Source organism: Cucurbita pepo, chromosome 18 (genome assembly GCF_057944985.1).
Source record: "Cucurbita pepo subsp. pepo isolate OVF chromosome 18, ASM5794498v1, whole genome shotgun sequence".
Classification (NCBI taxonomy): Eukaryota; Viridiplantae; Streptophyta; class Magnoliopsida; order Cucurbitales; family Cucurbitaceae; genus Cucurbita; species Cucurbita pepo.
The window spans coordinates 6,468,512-6,493,924 of NC_141815.1; the positions used below are offsets into that span (position 1 = coordinate 6,468,512).

The 25,413-nt window shown below is 35.3% G+C and overlaps 2 protein-coding genes across 6 annotated transcripts in view; both read left to right on the top strand.

Annotated features, from left to right (window-relative positions):
• The window catches only part of PIR121 (transcription activator), a 38,492-nt gene extending 26,789 nt beyond the window's left edge, over positions 1-11,703 (top strand). For 3 of the 4 annotated variants that reach the window (XM_087119572.1, XM_087119574.1, XM_087119575.1), the window contains 13 exons: positions 1,249-1,419; positions 2,353-2,429; positions 2,508-2,610; positions 2,966-3,085; positions 3,182-3,325; positions 4,078-4,227; positions 4,433-4,576; positions 5,081-5,168; positions 5,542-5,669; positions 6,823-7,027; positions 8,389-8,561; positions 9,426-9,632; positions 10,550-11,098. In XM_087119572.1, coding sequence (XP_086975698.1) covers positions 1,249-1,419; positions 2,353-2,429; positions 2,508-2,610; positions 2,966-3,085; positions 3,182-3,325; positions 4,078-4,227; positions 4,433-4,576; positions 5,081-5,168; positions 5,542-5,669; positions 6,823-7,027; positions 8,389-8,561; positions 9,426-9,632; positions 10,550-10,750 — 1,911 coding nt within the window. In that variant the 3' untranslated portion in view covers positions 10,751-11,098. Of the gene's footprint in view, positions 1-1,248; positions 1,420-2,352; positions 2,430-2,507; positions 2,611-2,965; positions 3,086-3,181; positions 3,326-4,077; positions 4,228-4,432; positions 4,577-5,080; positions 5,169-5,541; positions 5,670-6,822; positions 7,028-8,388; positions 8,562-9,425; positions 9,633-10,549; positions 11,099-11,366 lie in introns of those variants that run through there. The other variant, XM_087119573.1, reaches the window with a different exon arrangement.
• A 2,865-nt stretch (positions 11,704-14,568) lies between these two features.
• Positions 14,569-25,200, top strand: LOC111779893 (putative UDP-N-acetylglucosamine--peptide N-acetylglucosaminyltransferase SEC). Of its 2 annotated transcripts, XM_023660084.2 has the most exons (28): positions 14,569-14,961; positions 15,511-15,656; positions 15,807-15,905; positions 15,990-16,040; positions 16,580-16,696; positions 17,335-17,391; positions 18,175-18,294; positions 18,437-18,499; positions 18,623-18,701; positions 19,038-19,147; positions 19,263-19,316; positions 19,402-19,469; positions 19,568-19,670; positions 19,861-20,063; positions 20,630-20,726; positions 21,370-21,441; positions 21,559-21,635; positions 21,709-21,825; positions 21,899-21,983; positions 22,057-22,224; positions 22,643-22,753; positions 22,833-22,919; positions 23,011-23,138; positions 23,214-23,296; positions 23,425-23,530; positions 23,625-23,771; positions 24,318-24,438; positions 24,534-25,200. In XM_023660084.2, exons 1-28 carry the CDS (start codon positions 14,829-14,831, stop codon positions 24,645-24,647), a joined length of 2,916 nt encoding a protein of 971 aa, XP_023515852.2. In that variant the 5' UTR covers positions 14,569-14,828; the 3' UTR covers positions 24,648-25,200. The 2 variants fall into 2 exon arrangements, with proteins under 2 accessions (XP_023515852.2, XP_086975656.1); XM_087119530.1 differs by lacking the exons at positions 14,569-14,961; positions 15,511-15,656; positions 15,807-15,905; ... (1 more) ...; positions 16,580-16,696; positions 17,335-17,391 and adding an exon at positions 18,091-18,109.
• Positions 25,201-25,413: the final 213 nt, after the last annotated feature.

Genomic DNA, 25,413 nt, shown 5'->3' on the forward strand with positions numbered 1-25,413 from the left:
GGAAAAAGATTTTTTGGTTAAACTCGGCTGCATCTTCACAGACAAGAAACGAGACACTCCTAAGTTTATTGAATCCATAACTTACCTAGCTCTGTCATGGAGCAAGTTAAACAAACCTTTTTGTAACTACAGCTTATCTACTCTCCTTACTCATTGGAATTGTTTCTTGTAATTACTTCATGATGGGACTTTTTGTATACATTTTACGATACCAAAGTAATGATTTAATAACAATACTCTACTGTACTGATGTCAAAACTAGCTTCATGAGAAACTATGTTTTGTTCTTTTAGATTGGAGTCCTTTCTTGTAGCTTTTGGGACTCCTTTTTTCTGAGAATTTTTATTTATTTATTTATTTATTTATTATTTTTTTTTTCTTTTTTTGGTATGCCGGTGTACATTTTTTTATTTCCCTGAATGAAAGCCCAGTTTCTTATTCAAATATAATAATACTAAACTTCATGAGAAAGTTTTACGATGAATCAGTGAAAAGATCTCAGTTGGTTGTATGTATATATTTATGCGATTTGTATTAAAGAAATGTGTTCTGACACCTCCAATTTTCATGATATTTTAAATCTTCTTATGATACATACTACTCTTGGAAGCGAGGATATTCTCTCTGTGTCCATGTCGAACACGAATATGTCCAGACTGACTTTCACGTTTGTCATAAAAAAGATACCTTTTTTTTTAAATCTTTATTTTATTTTATTTTACACATCAAGACACAGATGTGACATGTCTGGTCATGTGGGGAACACAAAACCACATCGACTTGTAAAGACGTTGAAATTTAGCCTAGCCCATTGCTTTATCTACTGCCTCGACTGTTACTTATCTCATTGTGACCAACACAAAAATCCAAGCCCTAAAATTTAACCCTAGCCCATTGCTATATCTATTTTGAAGTATTCAATTGTGTGTATATATATATAAAGCATCTTCAAGTGCCCCTTTCCTACTTTTGTAATTTTTGTCTCATTCTTTTCTGTGATGTGTTCATGCTTTTCAGATACCTATTAGTTTTTTATTTTATTTTTTATTTTCTATCTTCATTATGTTCGATTATCCTCTTAAAACTGTGAATTCCTTGCACTGGAGGGTATAATAATTTATTGTTCTTCTTTTTATCATTTTCCCCCTCCAATTCTATATTAACCCATTGAATTGTTTTAATTTTTTGCTGCTTCAAGTGTTCTTAGAAGTGTGCAACATTCATTTTTCTTTTCTTTTCTGCTTGCAGTTTCCTATTGAATGCTCCCTTCCCTGGATGCTGGTGGATTATGTCCTCGAGTCTCAGAATGCAGGCCTTATTGAGAGTGCTTTATTTCCACTTGACATTTACAATGATTCAGCTCAACATGCCTTGGTTACTTTGAAACAACGTTTTCTCTATGACGAAATTGAAGCTGAGGTTCTCTCTCTCTTATAATTCAATATTTGAGTTTTGACAGTAATGATTTATCCCAGAGGAATTATTTTTCATATATCATGTCCATTCCTATGTTACAGACCTGGGTTTAAAATGAAGAGATTGTATGAGTATGGAAACTAGGGCAACGGTAAAAAGAAATTCGAGAAAGGAAATCTGATAAATATGGAAAGAAAAGTAAATAGAAAGACTTACATAGGGAAGAGAGATAAGTCCACTAGAATTGAGGACATGGATCCAAAATGATGGGCTTCGTGGATGGGCCTTATCAACAGATAGGCACTGATGTCTTGCATTGCGTCGTATTCAAACCTTTTTCTGGTTTATGTTGTAGAACGTACTTTGGCTGAACTATGCATTCGCATATTTTGTTGGAAATATGTATGGTGTATGTATGCAAACTAATTACTGATTAGAATTCAAAAAGGAGATGTTAGAATACCATATATCTTCTCAAAAATCAGAGAATTCTTCCCAGCTGAAATGAAGAGCAAGTGTGGATATTACTTCACTTTCTTGGCAATTTTTGTCCAAGGGCTTTTTAGACTTGGAAACTACCCTAACTCATCTAGTCCATATTTTCCTGATAGGGTTCTATGCCATGCCACATACCTGAAGTCATCTTTCTGTCCACAGCCTGTGCTACTTAGTAGGTGTATATTGTGTAAGCAGAATATGGACTGATTGATGATTTATTTTTGAACAATTATTCTCAAAGAACGCATTTGGAATATGTAATGACATATAAAGTTCAATAGTATTTTTCTTTGCATTGGTATAAAGACAATTTGAGCATCTGAGACACCATATTTGCATAGTCGCTTGTACTGTGCGTTGTCTATTCTTTTTGCTTTCGAGCTATCTGTCATTTTATTACTTTTACTACCTGATGCCACCTTCTGTTTTCTATTATAGGTCGATCATTGTTTTGATATATTTGTCACAAAGCTATGCGATTCAATCTTTACACATTACAAGAGTTGGGCCGCGAGGTATGTTCTGCTCTTTGGATTAGACACATGCTACTCTATGAATGAATAATAACTTGGTGCTATCACCAATTATTGCAGAGAGATGCTCGATTCATCTTTCTTATTTGCCATAGACAATGGAGAAAAATATTCTGTCCAGCCTATAAGGTTTAACGCCCTTCTAAAGATCACTAGAGTAAAGGTAAAACGTTTTCTGTTTATAGCTTACTAATCTATCTGAATTTAGGATGCATTTTTTCCCTTCACTTCTTACTGCCCTATGATGGAGACTATCATGTGGGAAATTTTCTTTGCTTTCTCTTGGTTGATATCAAAGTATTACGTATATGCATCATCATTGGTTAACAAAGCTATCCATTTTAAGGAATCCTTGTACAGAGCCATGATCAGATATGATCTTTCATATTTATTTCTCAACTAATAGTTGGTTTATCATGTATGCGTGTAAGAGTGTACATTTATTGAGCTCATTAAACCTATTAGAGAAATTTATATTTATCTGTTGTTTCCTATGTTCAAATTTTTATGTTAAACAGTTACTTGGAAGGACTATTGATTTAAGAAGCTTGGTTGCCCAACGAATGAACAAAATTTTTCGAGAGAACCTTGAATTCTTATTTGATCGGTTTGAGTCTCAAGATCTTTGTGCCATTTTGGTAAGTAGTTTCTTTTCTCAGTTGTGATTCAATTATGCATGTTCTTTCTATGCTCTCTATTTGTTAACAAAATGAACGTATATCAATATGTTTCAGGAATTGGAAAAGCTGATGGATGTCCTGAAAGTGACCCACGAATTGCTATCCAAAGATCTTTTGATAGACTCATTTAGTCTCATGCTAAATGAGATGCAAGAAAATCTATCTCTTGTATCATTCTCTAGCCGATTGGCTTCTCAGGTTAAAAACATTTCTTACCTTTCTTGAAGGGAATAACTACTTAATGTGGAGTAGGAAAGCAGGGATCAATGATCAAGTACATTCGTTTGATGATTTTCTATCTACAGTGATCTTTATCACTGATAGTTTACTATCAATGATAAATCTTACTGAAATTTAATTAGGCATCCTATTTAGGACCTTCAATTTTGTTTATCCTTGATAATTTCAGTTTGAGTTTGTTCCTGCTTTCTGTGTCTACTGTAACAGTTCCTTCTCCCGTTGATCTTTGATTTAACTTCCACTGCTCTCTTGAATGTATCGTCCTTTTTCTTTTTTACCCTTTTGGCAATAATTTCAACGAAGTGTATTCTTATAAAGCCTTTTGTTAGTTGGCGTTACTGGATTTTCAAAGAGGGTAAGTTTTGTTCATTGTTGACTACTTGTATCTGAAGCTTCTGTACCCTTTACTTCTTTCCTTAATTATATTTTAAATGCCTTTGGTTCTTTATACCCTTTACTCCTTGGTCCTTTGCCCTTTTTTATTTCTTATTTTGATGGATAACATGCTTGTACTAAAATTTTAAACTTGTAGCAGAAGGACGTTTACTTTATAAGCTTCAATGATGATAAAAAATAAATAAATAAAAAATAGTGAACGCTAGCCTTTTGCCTGAGCAATAATTTCAGTTATGCAACATGAATTTGATATGATATTGAAGTTTTCACGTGTTTTTCATCTTTTTTAATTTTCACATAATTTTTCTTGTCAGATTTGGTCAGAGATGCAAAATGACTTCTTACCGAACTTTATCCTATGCAATACTACTCAGCGATTTGTAAGATTATCCAAAGTTCCATCTGTTCCGGTTCAAAAACCATCAGTTCCTCATGCCAAGCCTAACTTCTACTTTGGTACTCAAGTACGTTAATTATTATAGTCGATACATTGCACATCACTTATAAGACCCTTTTGGTAGTTTATTTGAAGTATAACCTATATTATCTAATTCAATCATCAATATAGTATTTATTAGTTGGATTTGGCTGTTTTATATCGTTTTACATTTTAGTACTCGTGAGAGGATTTATAGTTAAATGCTGTTAATTTTGTTCCCATCATGATAGGACTTGAATTCTGCTCATCAAAGTTTTGCACGGTTGCATAGTGGATTCTTTGGGTTGACTCACATGTTTTCCATTGCGAGACTTCTTGGATCTAGATCCTTACCATGGCTTATTCGAGCACTTCTGGATCATATATCAAATAAGGTACAGTATGAGTTGGATATATCCTTCCATGAAATACACCTTTTAAAGTTCTTGCACTGTGAGAAAGCGTTATTATATATATACATATGGATAGATAGATAGAGATATATGCATACACATACACATGCGCACACAGTTTACATATTGTGTGTTGAAAAATGTCTCTAAATGATTGTTCTAAAATAACTAGCCACAGTTTACAGTTTTCCTTTTCATTTGGTTTTTGAATCCTTGTCATTGAGTAACTAATGAATGGTCATAGTTAAATGAAGACGCATAAGTTTTAAAGCACGCCAAGAAGTCATCTTACATCTCATTTTAGGAGAGAGCATCCTTGTCATTGCGAGTAACTACATTTTCGTTGAGAGTTGAAAAGTTACCGGTGTTTAAATATTTAAACTTCTACAATAGTATGGAGAAAGACTCCCAATCCAACATAACAAAAAAGATTACAAAAGATCCCCATCTTGGACAAGCCTAATATTTCGTTTTACCATTTTTCAGATTGCTGTACTTGAACCAATGATATCAGGATTGCAAGAAGCGTTGCCAAGATCTATAGGATTACTACCATTTGATGGAGGTGTAGCAGGTATATCTTTTCCATTAACGTTATAAATGTCGAAGTTTATGGTCTACCTTTGAATTTTTTATTCCATCTCCCCCTAACTTTTAGAATATTTTTTATTACATTATGTTTTATCACTATTAGACATTCACAATTTACTTCATTGCACATAAGTGAAGAAGAAGAAATGGATTACATTGTGATTGTAGAAGTACCAGGAATAAGTGCAGAAAAATAAAGCAAACTAGAAGTAAATAGGGAAGAATTTTTATTAAAGATAATTTCAAGTACCCAAGTAACAACTTAAACAAATCAGCAAAACAAACTAATTTAATAACCTAAAAAACCGTTAACAAACTTGAAGCCATATTTACATAATTATTTGTACCGAGTTCAGGTTGCATGAGATCGATCAATGAAAATCTAAACTGGGAAGCAAAGTCAGAGCTCAGGTTGGAGGTCCTGCATGGAATAAAGGAGATTGGAAGTGTGTTATATTTAATTAGCCTTCTTGATATTGTGCTGGTCAGTATTTGAATTATACATATTGCAGTAAATATTTTTCACTGTTTTCTTCTTGAAATTATTCAAAAGTATCTGTACTTCTGCAATTTCTACTTCTGAATTAAGATTTATTTTCAGCCTTCATTAATTACTGTTTCAAATTCAGAGTCCTATCTTGAAACTATGGTAAATTCGAAGGCTATGGACTGTTTTATACCTTGAATTGATTAATAGGTCCTAGGAGGGTGTTTGAGTTAATTAAACATGACATTGTAGGCAATGATTCTACAAATTCAGACCACTGATATTGACTTACTAGGAGAAGGACATCTTTCTAAAATTTGACTTGTCACTGACATTGACATGTTGCTGGTAGGCCAATATGTTGCTAACCAAAAGTCTTAGACTAATTTGGGGCATGGATCATTTGCAAAACATGAGGATAACTAGTACACCAATGAAGTTCCAACTGTGATTAAAAATGGAAGGTTGAAGCCTTTTTTTTTTCTAAGAAACTCAAGGTATTATCAGCCTTGCATGTGATGTAGTGGGGCCTATTGACTCTCCTTATCATGTGTATTTCTCTCTATTCATAGGCCAACTAATTCTGTTTTATTTTTCTCTACTTGGAGGTAACCCATTATATTCTCCCTCATACCTTGTGCATGCCCAGAAATTTCCTTCTCCCTTTTTGACCTTTCCCAATCTCTCCTTTTTGTATGTTCCTTCTATTTTTTTCATTATTTAGGCTTTTGTTAAATTATATAAATGTGGCATGAAGAAAAAAATTGTATTTTATTATTTTCTACAAAAATTTAATCTAAAATCTAAATTGTAAATAACATTTTATGAAATGTAATACTGGGCAACATGATACAAATGTATTAGACATACGAGTTTATTAATGTTTTCCCTTTATTAAAAACTTGTACTTCAGTAGGTTAGAGTTCCGTTATGTGCCTGTTTGTGATATTTAGCACTCTCATGACGAAAGCAAGCCAACTTTTGGATATGCCCATTGACTAATAATATTAAGAGACCGAATAGGCTTAAATTGTTGCCCATGATTATAATTTTCTATTTAATTGTCAAACATTTGAATCTTGTTATTAATCTCTTAATGACTATGAAATATGAATGAACTGAAAGTTTCTCTTCTTGCCCCAAAACACAGAGAGAATTAGACATCACGCATTTCATGCAGACAGCACCTTGGTTAGGGATAATTCCAGGTGTTGATGGGCAAATATTTCATTCTCAAGATGGAGAGAGCCCTATTGTTAGCCTATTCAAGTCGGCAACCAGTGCAGCTGTTTCAAATCCTGGAAACCCTAATGGAATGTCATATTATACCATGTCAAAACAGGCTGAAGCAGCAGGTTTTCTACTATTTCACACCCTTAACAATTTATTTTGCTGTTCATTTAACAGTTTCTACTATTTCACAAAGGCTGAATCATTCCAGTTCTGCTAACCGATAATATTTTGCAGTTTTAAGTCTTTTTATCATACAAGTCTAGATTTCTGTCATGTGTGCATGTGACATTGGGCTATTGTTAAATAACTTGAAGCGATTATGGGAAGGAGGAGGTGGTTGTCCATCCTCCCTTTCGTGATAACATCCTCTGGCGTTGTGCTTTCTTGTTGTTATTGTGTGATGGGTTTCACTTGAGAGAAATAAGAGAGGTTTTAAGGGTTTGAGAGATCTTGTGAGATGTGTTCCCTTATTAGACTTAATATGTCCCTTTGGGTGTCTGTTACTAAGTATTTTAAATGATCCCGTAGGCATTGTCCTTGTGGATTAGACCTTTTTTTTTTTTTTTTTCTGTTTTTTGTATGCTTTTGGCCCTTAAAAACTTTTTAATTATTGGGAGAATTTGGTCCCTGCCTCCAGTTTGTTGTTACTGTAGCTAACAGAAGATGACACGACAAAGTTTTTTTTATTTTAAAATATCTTAAACTAAAAAAAATCATTTTTTTTTTATTTTTTAAAATTAAAAAAAAAAAATTGTTTCTCCCTCTTTCCATTCACGGTTGTTGTCTCTATCTTTTTTTTTTTTCCTTCTTCTTCTTCATTCCTCTCTTTCCTTTCTTCTTCTTTCTTTTTCTCTTCCTCTATTTCCTTTTCCTTCTCCTTTTTTGGCCTCCTCATGTTTACTCGAAAAAATAAATATGAGGGTCTTGAAAGAATGAACTTGATTTAAAGAATATTTGTGTGTTTTGTAATTCCTTTTAATAAAGTAAATAGTTGACCTCCCTAGGGATTTATTTATATATTGTTACCTAATATCTAGTGATCTAGCTAGATTTAGTTTTACCTAGTATCTAGAAATTTTTATTCTAACCTTTCTCTATTATAAAAGGAATATGTATCTAACAAAAGATAGTTGCAACATGGTATCAAAACTTAAAACCAAACTCTAACTCAATCAGTGAAACCTTTATAGCTGTCAATCATCTGTCATGATCAAGTTTCATTCGGAACTTTCATAGTTGTCGACCTCTCTGTGCATTACCACATGTCCAATTGAGTATCACAGCAACCACCACTTTCGAACTGATTGGTTTTGCAAGTCCAATCGAGGCTTTGGCTATTGTGGGTTGTGCAAGTGGAGGAATATGAACAATTTTAGCAGTTATATTTGACAGCCAACCTTTTTCCTCCACTGTTCTTTCTTTCCCCTCCTTCCAGTTTTAGTGATCTGACTTGTAAAGATCTTGAATCTTCCTGTTTTTGCAGATCTTCTGTACAGATCTAACTTGAATACTGGAAGCCTTCTAGAATATGCACTTGCTTTTACAAGTGCTGCTCTGGATAAATACTGTAGCAAATGGAGTGCTGCTCCCAAGACTGGATTCGTTGACATCACTACTTCAAAAGATTTCTATAGGATATATAGTGGACTCCAAATAGTGAGTCTGACGGCCCTTTTTATCTATTGTTTGTTTCTTTGCTATTTTTTGCCGTATAGATAATTTCTTTGTTTTAACTCATGATCATTGGATATCTTCTTTCAATCATTTTCACCTATGTCTATGTGTTCTCAATTGTTAGTTATTTTTTATCCATGGTCGATTTATGCTAATCAATTATTGGTGCAGCAGCAAAACAGAAGTTTAGACTCTAATTGGATCCGATCATGTTTTAAATCCTATTATTGCTTTAATTCCTTTGTCGTTATTTTATGTAATATGCCTCTTTAATAATGTCACTAGTAATGGAATCTATGCTACGCAAGTGATAAATGTGTATGGTTTAGTTCATTTTCTGTAGATAGATTGAAATTTATTTCATGTAGATTATATACCTATGAATGGTAATTCTCCATTGACTCATGCCCTACAGTTACAGAAGGAATTTAATTCCATTGTCTTCCATATCTGAATGATATTAAAATGAAGACAGTTGTTAATTACCTGACTAGTGATTTGTGGCTTTAGTTCATCCATGGTTTCCTCAACTTTGTTAACTGAATTGTATGTTTCATCAGATTTCATATTGTAACTAGAACAAATTTCGAACTAAATACACCAAGTATTTGGACTCTTTGTGATATGTGGGGTACTAACACGCCGATTGAGAGATTTTAATGTAGAAATTTTCAATGGTCAGAGCTGCTAATCAGTTGAAATTATCATATTTCCCCCCTTTTTTTTGTAGAAATAAATGAAGCTAAGCTTACTTAAAACCTCAGTTTTCTTTTTACACTCATCTTCTTTGTGAATTTACAGTAAATTAAGTCTTTCTTGCTGATATTATATTTCTACGTATTCAAGGGCTACCTGGAAGAGTCTGCTCAATCACCTTCAAACAACCATGAACTGCTTGGTGATTCTGTAGCTTGGGGTGGTTGCACAATAGTCTACCTGCTCGGGCAACAGCTACAATTTGAGCTGTTTGATTTTTCGTACCAGGTTCTGAATATTGCTGAGGCAGAGGATGGAACATTTGTGCAAACTCATAAAAATTCCCATTATATGCAGGTTTGACATTTTAATATTCTCATCCAGAAATTTCTTTTCAAGAAGATGCATCTACTGTCTGAAAATTAGTATTCTAGGTTCTGAATAGTAATGAGAACTCAGCCAGATTTACGTACTTTTTGGTCATTTTGTCTTGAATCTCAAATGGCTAATATTAAACAAGCAAGATCATTATTCTAATCAATGTTAATTTTGGTACCCACATATAGTGTAAAAACCTTGAGGAGAAGCCCGAAAGGGACAACCTAAAGAGGATAATATCTGCTAGCGGTGGGCTTAGGCTATTACACATGGTATCAAAGCCAGACACCGGGCGATGTGCCAGCAAGGAGGCTGAGCTCCGAAGGGGGTGGGCACAAGGCGGTGAGCTAGCAAGGACGCTAGGCCCCAAAGGGGGATGGATTGGGAGTCCCACATCGATTGGAGAAGGGAACGAGTGCCAGCGAAGATGCTGGGCACTGAAGGGGGATGAATTGTGAGATCCCACATTGATTGGGGAGAACGAAGTATTCTTTATAAGGGTGTGGAAACCTCTCCCTAACATACGTGTTTTAAAAACCTTGAGGGAAAACCCGAAAGGGAAAGCCCAAAGAAGACAATATCTGCTAGCGGTGGGCTTGGACTTCAAACAGGACTTTGTTACTGTATACCTTGTTCACAGTATTTTATGCAAACTCACTTAAAAGCTAATGAAGAAGGTCCCCTGCTTAAACTTATTAAAATTTAAACATAAATTCGAATCTCCCAAAGTTATACAAATTTGGTCCAAAACTATACAAGAAAATACGTACATATTCAAAAAGTTGTGTTTCAGCTGCTGTTACACTGTGACGATTGTAATTTTCATAATCTGTGCAATGTTTTCTCATCAGTTAGTTGCATTTTCCGGCTTCACAAACCCCTTCTTCTATATACAGGGCTGGGAATCCTTAATAGAAGCCATGAAGAAGGCCAGAAGATTGAACAACCATGTATTCTCAATGCTGAAGGCACGTTGTCCTCTTGAAGACAAGACGGCATGTGCCATCAAACAGAGTGGAGCTCCTCTTCATCGTGTTAAATTTGAGAACACTGTCTCTGCTTTTGAAACACTGCCCCAGAAAGGTGCTGTCAACTAATCCCACTCTATGCAGCTGTGCTTCTTCCACTGTAAGAGAAACTTCAACTCATTTTTTTGTCTGCCTCCAGAATTACCTACTTTGATATTGATGCTAATTGTTTCATATTTGTGATAGTAGTAGCTGTATATCAATGAGAATGATTGTGAGCCATAGCTGATTCTGATGTTTTAAACCTTTTCATCTTTAGCCTTACTTTTTTTTTATATGTTATAGGGATTTGTAAGTTGATTGTTTTTCATACATGATATTTCTTAACTTGCCTTGGTGAAAGCAATTTTTTTGAAATGGCCCTCTTGTAAACGAAAAATGATATATCCATCTTGAGTTACATTATTAGTGTCTCAAGATTATTTGCCTATAATATTAGTTGAGAGGTATGTACAAGTTAACTTAAACGTATCAGATATGATCTATTTTTTTATCATCGTTAAACAGTAAAGAGTCATTTTGTGTTGATTACTTCGAATCTCTTTGACGTTTGGGTTTGGGTTTATATTATGAAGAGGAAAGTTGAAGTGTATGATCATTTGTACTTCGTTGGAAAATTTTGAATTTAGCGATCTTGTAGTGTTCATCGAAGTGACTGTAATTGTGTATTTCATCCATTTGGAAGGGTGGATTTTATATCAAGAGGTTCATAAAGCATATCCAAATTTAACGTGGAGAAGCTCTTCTATATTGCATGCTTGAAAATATGGGAGGTAAAATTGTGTTGTTATGTGCGAACTAAGGACTTTTGTAATATATAAATGTGCAAAGCACGAGGAAGAACAAGTTGTTTGATATGTCCACGGTGATCAAGGTAGAGCGACTCCTTTACAAGAGGTTGATTTTATCGAAACTGTTAGATCTGCTTTCGTTAAAGAAAAAATAGAAACTCTTAGTTTGGCCGATGTCAATTTGTTGGCCAACCCTAAATTGCGCCTATCGAGCTGTTAAGGTATGCACCATTTGTGTTCTTTGTTTCCTGTAGTTCTAAATAACTTTTTTAATAAATAACAATTTTAAAAAATAGCTGTTTTGTTTTCTATGCTTGAAAGTTTATCTAAATTTTGAAACATCACTGAATAATTATTACAATATTATACTGTTTTAGTATTATTATTATTTTTTAAATTCAACCCAAATAATTCCCATTTGTTTGCCACATTATTTGAGGCATGATTCTCACCTCTCTTCATTTAGTATAAAAATCAGTGTTCTCATATGGATTTGATGTATTTTTTTTATGTTTTTTATGTTTTTTATGAGCTATTTGATCTTAATTCACATGTTTATTCGTATTCTTCAACATATAAAAAAAAGATGCTTAAACAGCTTGGTAACAAATTTTTTAGACATTTTCTAAAATAGTCTATCAGATCTTGACTATAACTTTCAATATCATGTGTTGTAACGTTAAATTTCACGTTTCGGCAGAATTATTGTTCGGTCTTTCATCTCAAAGCAGAATAAAGAATGAACGATTCTCCTATCAAGTTTTTAAGAAAAAAAATTCAAAATATTAGTAAGCAAACTTCAAATCCTTGCAAACTTTTAATACAATTGTCAAAAAATCCGTCAAAGACCGTCATTGCTTACAAATCAAAATATTTCAATCAAATAAAGCTTGGAAGCCAAAAGTTTTAATTGATCCAAAAAAAAAAAAAAACTTTGAAATGGTCATTTTGTGATGTCCCACATTAGTTGGGGAGCAGAACAAATCACCCTTTATAAGGGTGTGGAAACCTTCCCCTAGCAGACGCGTTTTAAAGCCTTGAGGGGAAGCCCGAAAGGGAAAGCCCAAAGAGGACAATATCTACTAGCGGTGGATCTGGGTCGTTACACATTTAGTTTGAGGAGGTTCTTATCTAAACTTTCTATGCTCAAATCATTCACAATAATTGCTCTATTCTGGTGGGGTTCTCAATGTAAGAACAAAGTCAATTCCCATTGGCAGAGAGTTTGGGCTAAATTGTCTAATGTGGGTTGGATTCCAAGTTATCATAGTGATTTCTTGTTGGTAACTGTAAATTTTGACACCACCACCTAATCCATTGGCTGCTGCTGTGGCCTGTGACAACGCCCACCAGCTGCTCCATTGGCTGCTGCTGCGATGGGTTTGAGCCCTGACAAGAGACACATTATTCACCCGGTAGCTTGGATAAGAGACTCATTATTCGTTCAGTAGCTCAAGTCCACCGCTAGTGAATGTTGTCTTCTTTGAGTTTTTTCTTTCGAGTTTCCTTAAAAGTTTTTAAAACTCATTTACTATGGAGAGATTTCTACACCCTTATAAATAATGTTTCGTTCTTCTCACCAATCGATGTGGGATCTCACAATCCACCCCCTTCTGGGGTCCAGTGTCCTTGTTGGCACACTACCTCGTGTCCACCCCCTTCGGAGCTTAGTCTTCTCGCTAGCACATCGTCCGATGTTTGACTCTAATACCATTTGTAACGGCCCAAGTCCACCGCTAGCATACTATGCTAATTTAAGATTTTAGGCCCAATTATCTTAGTATGTTTGGATTTTCTTATACTAATTTAGGATTTCAACAAAATTATTATTTAATTTTAGGATATTAATCTATAATAGGTTCCGATAATTATGATTCGTCATCGTTCAATGAGAACTAAAATGGTACATAAGCATAAGCTCAAATTTGAATGTCCAATTTGATACTGCTTGAATTTTTTTTTTTTTTTTTTAAAAAAATCAAATAGTTATTAAATGATTAAAAGTACAAAAATTATGTTTTTACAAATTAAAGTGTTTATATTAAAATTTATATACAAAAGATGATTCTTAATTAGAAATACATTCTCTTCTTTTAGACATATTTAAAATATGCATGGAAAGGAATCTTCCTGTCATAAGAGAATACTAGGGAAGAAAAAGTTAATAGGCTAATCGAAGATTTGCTTATATTTGCAATCACAATTTCTTTTTAAAGCGATATTCGGTCTTAACGTATAATGGTTCTTTGCAATATTAATTAAGTTATAATGACCTATCATTAGATCGAGATGCAACCGACCTTTTTCATTTTACTTTCCTCATTCTAGAAGGCAATAACAAGTTGACACAAGAAACACACTTGTTAATGACAGATCCTTATCTGAAACCCGAGAAGTTCATAACATTTGTTACTGTAAAACTATCATATTTTCAGAACCAGAACTGGGTGTTAGATGAAAGTCCCATATCGGCTAATTTAGAGAATGATCATGAGTTTATAGTCAAAGAATTCTATCTTCATTGGTACGAGGGCTTTCGGGGAAGCCTAAAGCAAAGCCATGAGAGCTTATGCTCAAAGTAGACAATATCATACCATTGTGGAGAGTCGTGTTCATCTAACACTAGGAACGTGTCGTTCTCGTTGGGTTTTGATTTGTACTCTTGTAAACAGTGGACGAGTCATATCACTGGTAAAGTTGTTTCCATAAGGGCAGATTCTTACTCCAACTAACCCAGTTTGCAGTTCTCATCTCTGGTGCTCGGGATTTAAAATTTGTGAATGGTATATAGCTGTTGTTATCTGGATCGAGCTCGAATTTTGAGAAAGAATGTGCACATAGTATAACTCGAAAAAGAAGATTCTAAAGGAGAAAATTCCATAGAACTTTAGAAGAGAATATGGGATTTCATGCCAAAATTTCTTCACACACCTTCCACTTTTGCAATACACGTGTCAATAGCAGGAGCAGCCGAATCTAATTTCTTACCACCTACAATGGCTCAATCTCAGCCGTCCACGTTGACGGTTGAGATCTCTCCTCTATTTTGACCTTTTTCTTTCTTCCCCCTATTTACGCGGCATGACTCTCTGATTTCACCTTCCAGAAAAAAACATTTCTTTTTCTTTTTTTGGGAGCAATTGTTCTTCTCTGCCTCGTTCTAATCGAAGAAGTACTCGAAAATTCCAAACTGACGTAGGGTTTGGTTTGGTTTTTCCGAGCTTTTTCTTTTTTTTTTTTTTGTTCGTCGATTTGATTTGCTGTTACTGTGTTCTTTTCTGGGGTTTTGTTCCTCGACCTTTGATCTGGGTGTTGGCAGTGCCCAATTGATTTGATCCTTTGAAGGGATCGCCGTGATGATGTCTGTACAACAGGGCGAGGTTTCTCGAGCTGTTTTTGGCTCTGATCGCGGCAGCGAATCGTTTGCGGTGAAGACGGAGTCCCCCTCGCTTAGCCTGGTTACGTTCGAGAATCCTGATTCTCATGAAGGTTTGTGATTTTGTTTGTGAATTGGGATTTGGGGATTTGTGAAGAAATTTTTGTTATTTAGTTGAAGTACCTAGCTCTTGGAGGTGGTTAATGCGGTGGTTAGTTGATGATGATTCTAAATCGGTTTTTAATGGAGCGGATTTCTTTGTGTGCTTTAACTCGTTGATGTATTGGGGATGTCAAGATCGTATGTTATCATTTTCATCGCTAGATTGGGCGACAAATTTATCTACATATGTTTTGTATTCTGTTCACATCATTTGTTTCCCTAAATAAAAGTGTTTTGGAAGGAATTTTCTGTGTGTGCCTTTTTGCTGTTATTTAAAATACATTTCGAACTAGAGTTTGCACACATTACATCTTAACAAACATCAAAGAAAAGGAAAAACAAGAACTCGAGGAGAAGAGCGAAAAGTCATGTGGTTTCACTTCCCCGCACCGGGTCTTTGTTATGCTTGTCTACTTGACACATCTCAAATTAAATGGAAAAAAGTGTTTTTATCTTTCATTCTTTTAAATACTTGTTCTTATAACACGTTTGTGTTGTAGTTGATGAAGAAACCTATCTGGCTCTTGCGCATCAGAAGTACAAGAATGGTGACTATAAGCGGGCACTGGAGCATTGTACTAAAGTTTATGAGAGGAATTCACTTCGCACAGATAATCTTCTTCTGATGGGTGCCATATACTATCAGGTATTTTGCGCGGCTACTGATTTGGTTATTGACTACGTCTTATACCAATTTTTATTTTCTATTTTTCTCTTGAATTTACCTGTTTTCTTAGTTTTCCTTATGCTCGCTTCCAAGTCTAACAAAAGTGTATGCTTGGCTTTTTCCTTACAGTTGAACGATTTTGATATGTGTATTTCAAAAAATGAAGAAGCTGTCCGCATAGAGCCACGTTTTGCTGAGTGTTATGGAAACATGGCTAATGCGTGGAAGGTAATCCTTGTGATTTTGCTTGGCATTGTAACTGTTCTTTATCCGTATTGGGTGCTGATGCTACTGCCTTTCTGCACAATACAGGAAAAAGGAAATATAGATCTTGCAATTCGTTACTATCTTCTCGCCATTGAGGTTTGTTAAGATTTCTGAACCCTTTTTATGTGAAAGTGATGTTAATTTAATTGGTATTAACAATGATCATTTTAACTTGTAATTACTTCTCTTATATTTGTGCCCATAGCAGTATCCGATGTAGATTGACCATGCAATCATTTTATTTGATAAACTCTCATCAACTGCACAAATCGTTGTCTTGAGACTGTCTTTGTATGAGACTTGAAAGATTTTGTCTCAATATCATTTTAGGCTCTATGTTCTTCATTTTAAATAAAAATAAATTAAAAAAACTTGTTGGGATCTATGTTTTTCTTTCTGTCTGGAAGTGCTAACTTGCTTTTATTGTGTTTATCCTTAACATTATTTGGTGGGCTTGCTTAAAAATAATTTTGGAGATTTCTTCCAATCTTTCTAATTTCTATGATTTTTTTATGTGGTTTGTGTAGAGAGTTTAAGGGCTCTTATTATACTAGAACTATTTCCCTCTGTGGTTCTCAATTCTCCTTTTAACTCTGCGCAAGTGTGGTTCTCAACCTATCTTTCTGATGCTGCAGCTTCGACCCAGTTTTTGTGATGCATGGTCAAACTTGGCTAGTTCATACATGCGGAAAGGCAGGCTTGCTGAGGCTGCACAATGTTGTCGACAGGCACTTGCATTGAATCCTCTTCTGGTAATTTCTCACCCCTACGCTCCCTTTTTGTCCCATTTTGTTTAACCGGAGCTCTTTTTAGAGTTGTGGGCTTTCTTTGGGTGTTTTTTTCATTTTCCCCATGCGTTCGTTCATTTTTCATTTTTCAAAATAAAAGTTTGTGACCTTTCATCCCCATGTATTTGTTAGTCTTCCATACTGCAGTGTTGCTTGTAATATTCTTGGTTCAGTTTGGATAGTTTAATCATGAAGTGAAATCATTACGATTTTTTTTTACCGATAGATTTTGGAAGTTGAAATGTATAATAATCATATTTTATGTAGTGTTCTAAAGTGCAAGTGACCCCAAGGTGACAAGTTGGATCAATGACGTAATATGCACTAACGTTTGTTATATTAGTTCCTTGGCAACTAATTTTTCTTCAAAGATTCCGGTTAAGATCTGAAGCAAGATGGCACTGACTTTATGGTATTTCCATATGTGGGATTGTGCATGTTCTATGGGTAGTAGACCGTCCTCTTTTTGGACTTCTTTTTTAAGTTTCCAATGTGTTATCTTCCTCTCTATCAAGTGATGTTTGGGTTCTGTCATGCAAAATTATGCTTGTTCGAAGTAACAAGGATTGTGATACTTTCCTTCTGTGTTCTTTGGAAAATAGGTTGATGCTCATAGCAACCTTGGGAATCTCATGAAAGCCCAAGGGCTGGTTCAAGAAGTAAGTACCTTCAAATATTTTCTGAACTGTTCCTCTTTAATTTCTGAGTGTGTGTGATGGGTAGCTGAACTTTGCATAGTTGGAATCTAGGATCTTGAGTCATACCCATTTCCAATATGCTATTGAAATTGACGTTTAACTACGAACTTTTCACTCTGTATACCGCTCTCCAAGGTGCCCTTGAACTAGAGCATCTATAGTTCAGATCCCCTTTAAACTCACCTAACAAAATAATTTCCCATAAGCCAAAGTAATTTTACTGATGAGAAGAAAATATGACGAGAGAGATCTGAACTCATTTGAGCATCACATGCCTTTATTTTCTTCACACAATGGCCTCTTTATTTTTATTCTTTTTTTAAAAAATTTTAATGAGAAATTGAGATATTGTATTAATAGTCAAAAGAGCCAAAAGACTAACAACCTAAAGGCATTAGGGATGAGAAATCCCCAAGCTTAATTTAGAGTAGATGGAAAAAAAAAAAAAAAAAGGCCACGAAGGAGAACAGAGATGTTACAAAAAGAATCAAATGACTTCTCGTTTGTTTTTGTTCTGTTGGGAGGAAGAGTGCCATCTATTATTTAGTTTTTCATACTTAATGTCTCTCTTCCTCCAGTAAAGTTACTGATTGAAACAATTCATTGGTGGAACTGTGTTGAAATCCACAGTTCGATATATATCTCAATTTGTTATCTTCAGGCCAGGGAACAGATGATGGTTGGTCTTGTTGTTACTTCCATGCCAAGTCTGCAAATTGTGAAGGAAACTAACATTTTGTGCAGGCGTACAGCTGCTACCTTGAAGCTTTACGTATACAGCCTACATTTGCTATTGCATGGTCAAATCTTGCTGGTCTTTTCATGGAATCTGGTGACTATAACAGAGCACTTCAATACTACAAGGTATTCTCGTTCTTAATTAAATCACTACATTTCACAATGTAAGTGATTAGTATCCATTAACCCGTGCATGAAGCTTTTTTGGTTACCTAAATCACTTCTTATATGCCTTACTGAACTGTTCTTGTACTTGTTAATCTTTTAGGAGGCCGTAAAACTCAAACCCCAATTTCCAGATGCCTACTTGAACCTGGGGAATGTTTACAAGGTAAGGTATCACATGCCTTGTATGAGCAGGTCCAAGGGCTGCAAGTATTTGTCCTTGCATTGGAGTGTGTCTCTACCCTGGTATTAGAGAAACGAACAAAAGGTTTCTTTTGATTTTTTCCAGGCTTTGGGAATGCCTCAGGAGGCAATTGTATGCTACCAACGTTCCATTCAGATTCGACCAAACTACGCAATAGCATATGGTAAATGTTGATGCTTAATGATGTAGTTTTGGAGTAAGATTGTTATGTTGTGTATGTACGGATCTTTCTTGAGCTAATAACTTTTGTTGTGGGATTGGGGCATGTCTTGGTATTCTATGAGATAATACTTCAACAATGGGTTTAGTTTGGCTTCTCTCAATTGAAGTGTTTTATTCATGTGAAAATATCGGGGGCTGAGTTTTCTACTGTGATCAAGAGTGGTAGCTTAAGTTGTACATGCAAATTTTATTGTTTACGTTCTCCATGTTTCATTGGTTATTAGCTGTCTTATTTTGACCTCCTGCCTCTGTAGTTGACATGTGTTAAACGTTCCAGGCAATTTGGCATGTACTTATTATGAACAAAGTCAACTTGATCTGGCAATACTTCATTACAAGCAAGCTATTACATGTGATCCTAGATTTTTGGAGGCCTACAACAATTTGGTTGGTTCCATGTGACTTATCATCTTAACTGATCATGAGTTTTTATCTCGTCTTCAAATTATCTTCTACTATCTCTGAACATGTACTTTTTTTATTTTGTTCTGCAAATTTTAAGGGTAATGCTCTGAAGGAGTTCGGCAGAGTGGATGAGGCTATACAATGTTACAATGTATGTTTTTGTCTATTGTCATTCTACCCTTTGTTTAGTTTAAAGTCTTTGTTTCCAGTGATTAACATTATGTTTCTGCATGTAGCAATGCCTTGCTCTGCAACCAAGCCACCCACAAGCTCTTACCAACCTTGGGAATATATACATGGAGTGGTACATGTTTCATCACTGTCTTTATGAGGCTCTATAAACGTCACTATTTATTTTACAGCTTCTTTCAGTGATGATAAGAGCTGATTTTGTACCTACAGGAACATGGTGCCTGCTGCTGCTTCCTATTATAAGGCCACGCTTAGAGTAACTACTGGATTGTCAGCCCCCTTTAACAATCTCGCCATCATATATAAACAACAGGTAACGATTTCTGAGATGCTTTAGTCTGCTTGTACTTAATGGTTTGAACACCAAAGAAAATTGGACCATTTGTAAGAGAAGTCCCAAGAATAAGGTTACAATAGAAAGCTTAGAGGGAACTGTTAGAACAGAGTGATTTGCCACTCATAATTTCTTTCAGTTTCTAACCCGTTAACTCAATCTATTACAGGGAAATTATGCTGATGCAATATCTTGTTACAATGAGGTCCTTCGTATTGATCCATTGGCAGCTGATGGCCTTGTCAATAGGGGAAACACTTACAAGGAAATTGGTAGAGTGAGTGAAGCAATTCAGGACTACATACGGGCTGTTAATATCCGGCCTACTATGGCTGAAGCCCATGCTAATTTAGCTTCAGCTTATAAGGACAGGTATTTCCTCTCTCTCCCTGTTAAGGCAAGTTTTAACTCTGCCCTTAAAATTCCACTGCAATTTGTCTTGTTTTCAAAATGATTTGACCATGTTATCGGATGTATCTTCCAATGCAACCTCAAACACCCTTGTAGCTTTTCACATCAATGAAAAGCCTGTTTCATTTTTTCTTATCCTTTTTCAATCAACAAAAGAAGCTGGTGGCTTATTAATACCTTGATCCGAAACAATATAAGAGAATGTACCGCCATCTGGTTCACAATGGGTCTTAGGAGGATTCTGAAATAAAAAAAGGTGTCCATATGCTTTCTTTTCCTGGAGTTTTAGTTTCCAGATCAGGCAACCTGTGTTTTCTGTATGTGAAGTGGTCGCTCCTATTTTAAACATTAGGGAAATCTCTCTTGTACAATAAGGATACAAATGTTTAACACTACAAGTTCGTTGATTTGGACCTAAAAGTAAAGCCAACTGGTTTTTGTTCATTTTGCCTCTATTGGAAGAGGAAAAAAATTGTGACTGTCTATTTGTGTTGATTTTAATTTAATTTAATTTCTTTGGGATACAGTGGACATGTGGAGGCTGCTATCAAGAGCTATAAACAAGCATTGGTTCTTCGGCCTGAGTTTCCTGAGGCAACATGCAACCTTTTGCATACATTACAGGTAATGTTACGATTTCATTTATATTTACCATGTTTTTTAGTTAAACAAAAGGAGCTTGAACTGTATATAATGTCTGTGTGTGTATATATATGTATGTATATATATGTATATATATATGTATATAAGTACATGTATATATATCTCTGTGTGTGTCTATATATATATATATATTTTGTTGGAAGCATGGACTGTATGAAGGATGATCCAACAAGCATGTTGAAGAAGATTTTATTCGTCTCTTTTTAGCTCATTTTGAAACATAACATGCTTGGGTGTTTATATGAATTAATTTGTAATTATAGACTGTTTGACAACAAAATGTTGCAGCCATAAGTTTTACAAGTTTGTTGCTTCTATCATAAAATTTTCTGCTTCTATGGTGTTCTCCATAATATTTTCTCCTATTTGAAACATTTTGCACTAGAGGTGTTAGGAGAAAATGCCTGTGTTTTATGAAGCATATGGTATCTAGTTTACCAAGTTTTCTGCATCAGTGTATAGAGGCCAAATACAATTTTTACAGTTGTAATTTTTATCCTTGTTTTTGGTGTGAGAACTTAGTCTTGGTTCTTGGTGCTAAGTTAACACCAATTAGTTAAGAATTGAAGTTTTATAAACAAGAATATATGTTTTTCTTTTGCAGTGTGTCTGCAACTGGGAGGACCGTGATCAAATGTTTGCCGAGGTAGAGGGGATTATCAAGAGGCAAATTAATGTTAGTATGACTTTTATCTTCCTTAACAGTATTTATTTGTTTTGGTCCTTCCTCTACAACTTATTTAATCCAATTTCTATGCGTAGTAATTTTGTGCCTGGCTACTCTTTGTTTCAGATGTCTGTTCTACCAAGTGTTCAACCTTTTCACGCAATAGCTTATCCGATTGATCCATTGCTTGCACTTGAAATTAGGTACAGTAATTTCCCTCTTATGCGCTCTTCAAAATGAATGCAACTTTCTTAAGTTTTCTCTCTGTTATTGCAGCCGCAGTTACGCATCACACTGTTTGAAAATTGCATCTCGATTTTCAATTCCTAGTTTCAACCACCCTTCACCAGTTCCTGTAAAGCAAAATGGTGGATTTGAAAGGCTTAGGGTTGGGTATGTATTTACCTAAAGATGCAATTTTTGTTCTTTAGAATATGTTCATTTTACTGAAGCTGTTGACCTGCAGCTATCTGAGCAGTGACTTCGGTAATCACCCCTTATCACATCTTATGGGATCTGTTTTTGGCATGCACAACAGAGAACATGTCGAGGTCTGGGAATTTTAGTTTTGGCATTCTTAAGAAGCCCGTTTCTCCAGTCTTTCTTCTGACTCCTCCTTTTTAGGTCTTTTGCTATGCTTTGAGTTCAAACGATAATTCAGAGTGGAGGCAGCGTATTCAATTTGAAGCTGAGCACTTTGTGGATGTCTCTGCGATGACGTCTGATGTGATTGCAAAAATGATCAATGAAGACAAAATACAAATACTAATAAATTTGAATGGTTATACTAAGGTACAGTTTTTCATTATATCATGTGTTGCTTAGTGAAGCTCAATTCACTGTTAATTTAAGATTCTATTACTTTTTATGATGATTTTTCTGTGGACATTGTTTTCCAGAATTATCTTGAAGATTGCTTTTCATTGTTTTACTTGTTCAAATAATGTTTTTTTCCTGATGGGTCGATTAGTTATTATACTAAAAGTAAAGAAAATGTAGAAAATAGAAAGAAATGTTATACCTGTGTTGTTTGTATATTTTGTTTCCAGGGGACTTGCATCTCGCCAAATGATTTTGAGAGATGTAATATCAATTTTTAAAAGTTCAAAGCTATTGGTTTAACATATTTGTTTATGTTAATTCTTCTTCTCGATGTTCATTATTCATTATTATTATTGAAGTATGATAAATATCGAGATTCACTTTGCAGGGGGCTAGAAATGAAATATTTGCCATGCAGCCTGCACCTATTCAGGTTTCATACATGGGGTTTCCAGGAACAACAGGGGCCACTTACATAGATTATTTAGTGACTGATGAGGTAAACTTAGTATAGGTTTCAAAATTTTCTAACTATTATGGTCTTGTTAAATCTTCTGAACCCATTTTTCTGCTTTCAGTTTGTTTCACCATTACGTTATGCGCATATTTACTCTGAGAAGATCGTCCATCTCCCACATTGTTACTTTGTTAATGATTACAAGCAGGTTAGTATTTTAAAATGTAATTTTGTGCTGTTGAGTTGGTTTATTTATTAGTTTTGCATCTTTCTTACCTCTTATTTGATGCATGATGCAGAAAAATCTGGATGTGTTGGATCCAAATTTCCAGCACAAACGTTCAGATTATGGATTACCTGAAGGGAAATTCATTTTTGCTTGCTTTAATCAGTTGTACAAAATGGATCCAGAGATCTTTAACACCTGGTAATGTTGGCTCCATATTTGACTTGTTTTCTTTTCAGTTTTTCATCTCACCAGATGCTTACTTGCTGGTATCAGGTGTAATATTCTTAAACGCGTGCCAAACAGTGTACTTTGGCTTCTCAGATTCCCAGCTGCTGGTGAAATGAGACTTCGAGCATGTACGAGAAATTCATTTGATATAATTTTTGGCAGTGATAATATTGTTCCCATATGATAAATTATTCTTGCTATTGACACTGCAAAAATATAATTTCCACTGGTAAATGAGAGTTTTGATCTCCCGCAGATGCTGTCGCTCAAGGGGTGCAACCAGAGCAAATAATTTTCACAGATGTTGCCATGAAAAATGAACATATCAGGCGTAGTGCTTTAGCAGATTTGTTCCTGGACACGTTAGTCATTCTCTCCTCCATCTTTATGATGGTCCCTTCCGAGTCTATTCTACTTATTTTGTTCGGTTTGTAACGTTATGTTGTTCATGTTCAGGCCTTTGTGCAATGCACATACAACAGGAACCGACATCTTATGGGCAGGTTTACCAATGATTACTCTGCCCCTTGAAAAAATGGCCACTAGGGTTGCTGGGTCGCTCTGTCTTGCGACTGGACTGGGAGACGAGATGATTGTTAGCAGGTGATTATTTATTATAGTACAGTTTATGTGCTTGTGAAAATCATTAAAATTCTGGGAGCTATGCCCTTACTAATGGGAAGATTCGATATCACCAAAATGGGTCAGTCGGAAAAGAAAAAAAAGTACAGCTGCTTTTAATTCACTTCTTTCATGTTCAGTCTCCATCATTATGATGTGGGTGTCGATGCTTAGCACGATGAACAATTAGATTACAGAACAGTTCGATTGTTAAAAAATCAAGAACTATAATTATAAGTGATGTTTCAGGTTCAAATCTAGCTATAAATTTTTTCCCTCTATGTGACAGTAGCGATTGTAATCAGAGTTCGTTTCATACTAATGCTGAAGTATAGCGTTCTTTGCAGTTTATGCTGCAAATTTCCTATGTTTGCAATGATATTTTACTTCAAAGTGTGAATGATGTTGTCCTTTTATGGGCTGCTGCTTTTCTTATACCCGTGATCACCATCTGTCGGCCATACTTATCCGTGTGGTGGCAAAATTATAGGTGGTTCTCTTATTTATTTTGCTTGAAATGTTATGCAGTATGAAAGAATACGAGGAGAAGGCAGTATCGTTGGCGTTGAATCGGCCAAAACTACAAGCACTTACCAACAAATTGAAGGCAGTGAGGATGACTTGCCCTCTATTTGACACAGCTCGATGGGTATGTTCATGTGTCTACGTGTGAAGAAACATCGTAAGTTCATATGTCGTATAAAAAGTGCTCACAGTTTTGATATCAATCTCGTGTTGTAATAGGTGAGGAACCTGGAGAGGTCATACTTCAAAATGTGGAACTTGCATTGTTCAGGGCAGCGTCCGCAACATTTCAAGGTGACCGAAAACAACTTGGAGTATCCGTTCGATAGATAGGTAAGAGAGAAGACACGGGATTGTATATATAACAAAAGAGAGATCAAGTTGGAAAGAAACTATATGTAGAATGTGTGCGGATCAAAATGCATGTTGTAGAGAAGTCATAAAATGATTTGAGATAAAGTTATTTGGCTGCAGCAGAACAGCCATTCCACGCCACTCATTGTTTGTATCTGTAAGCCTCGCTGGTAGTTTTGATGTTATCTAATCAGCAGCGTGTTGTGGCGTACCGACTCGATATGGACATTGTATCCCACAACGTTTCTAGTCTTCTACATATGACAGGACTGGCCTCTAGTTGAGTATCTGCTGCCATTGTCGAGGGGAATGGACACGTAGATTGTTCCGACTTTGATTCAGATTTTTGGTGTATGGTTGTTGATTAACATGTTGTAAAAGGTATGCAGGGGAATGAAGCAAAACAGCTCATGCATTTGTTGCTGAGATAATGTTAAGAGGCTGTATTATTATTATTTTTTGAGAACCACATTGGCTGATTTTTGAGCCATTTTTATGTATTATGTATGAGGGGGAAGCGATTTGATTTGGATCTCTCTTGCACGAGTTTTGATTTTTATGAATTGGATTAGAGGTTTGAAGATTCTTACACGCCTAGACGTGCGCTTTGTTCCTATTCTAAGTGGCTAGTATTTTGAGTGAACATAATGTAAGGTGTGGGATGGGAGGTGAACTTGTTAGACCTCTGCCATTGGTTGTGTCGTCCTAGTCAATAAAGTGTGACTCGTTCTGATTCGAATCTGGT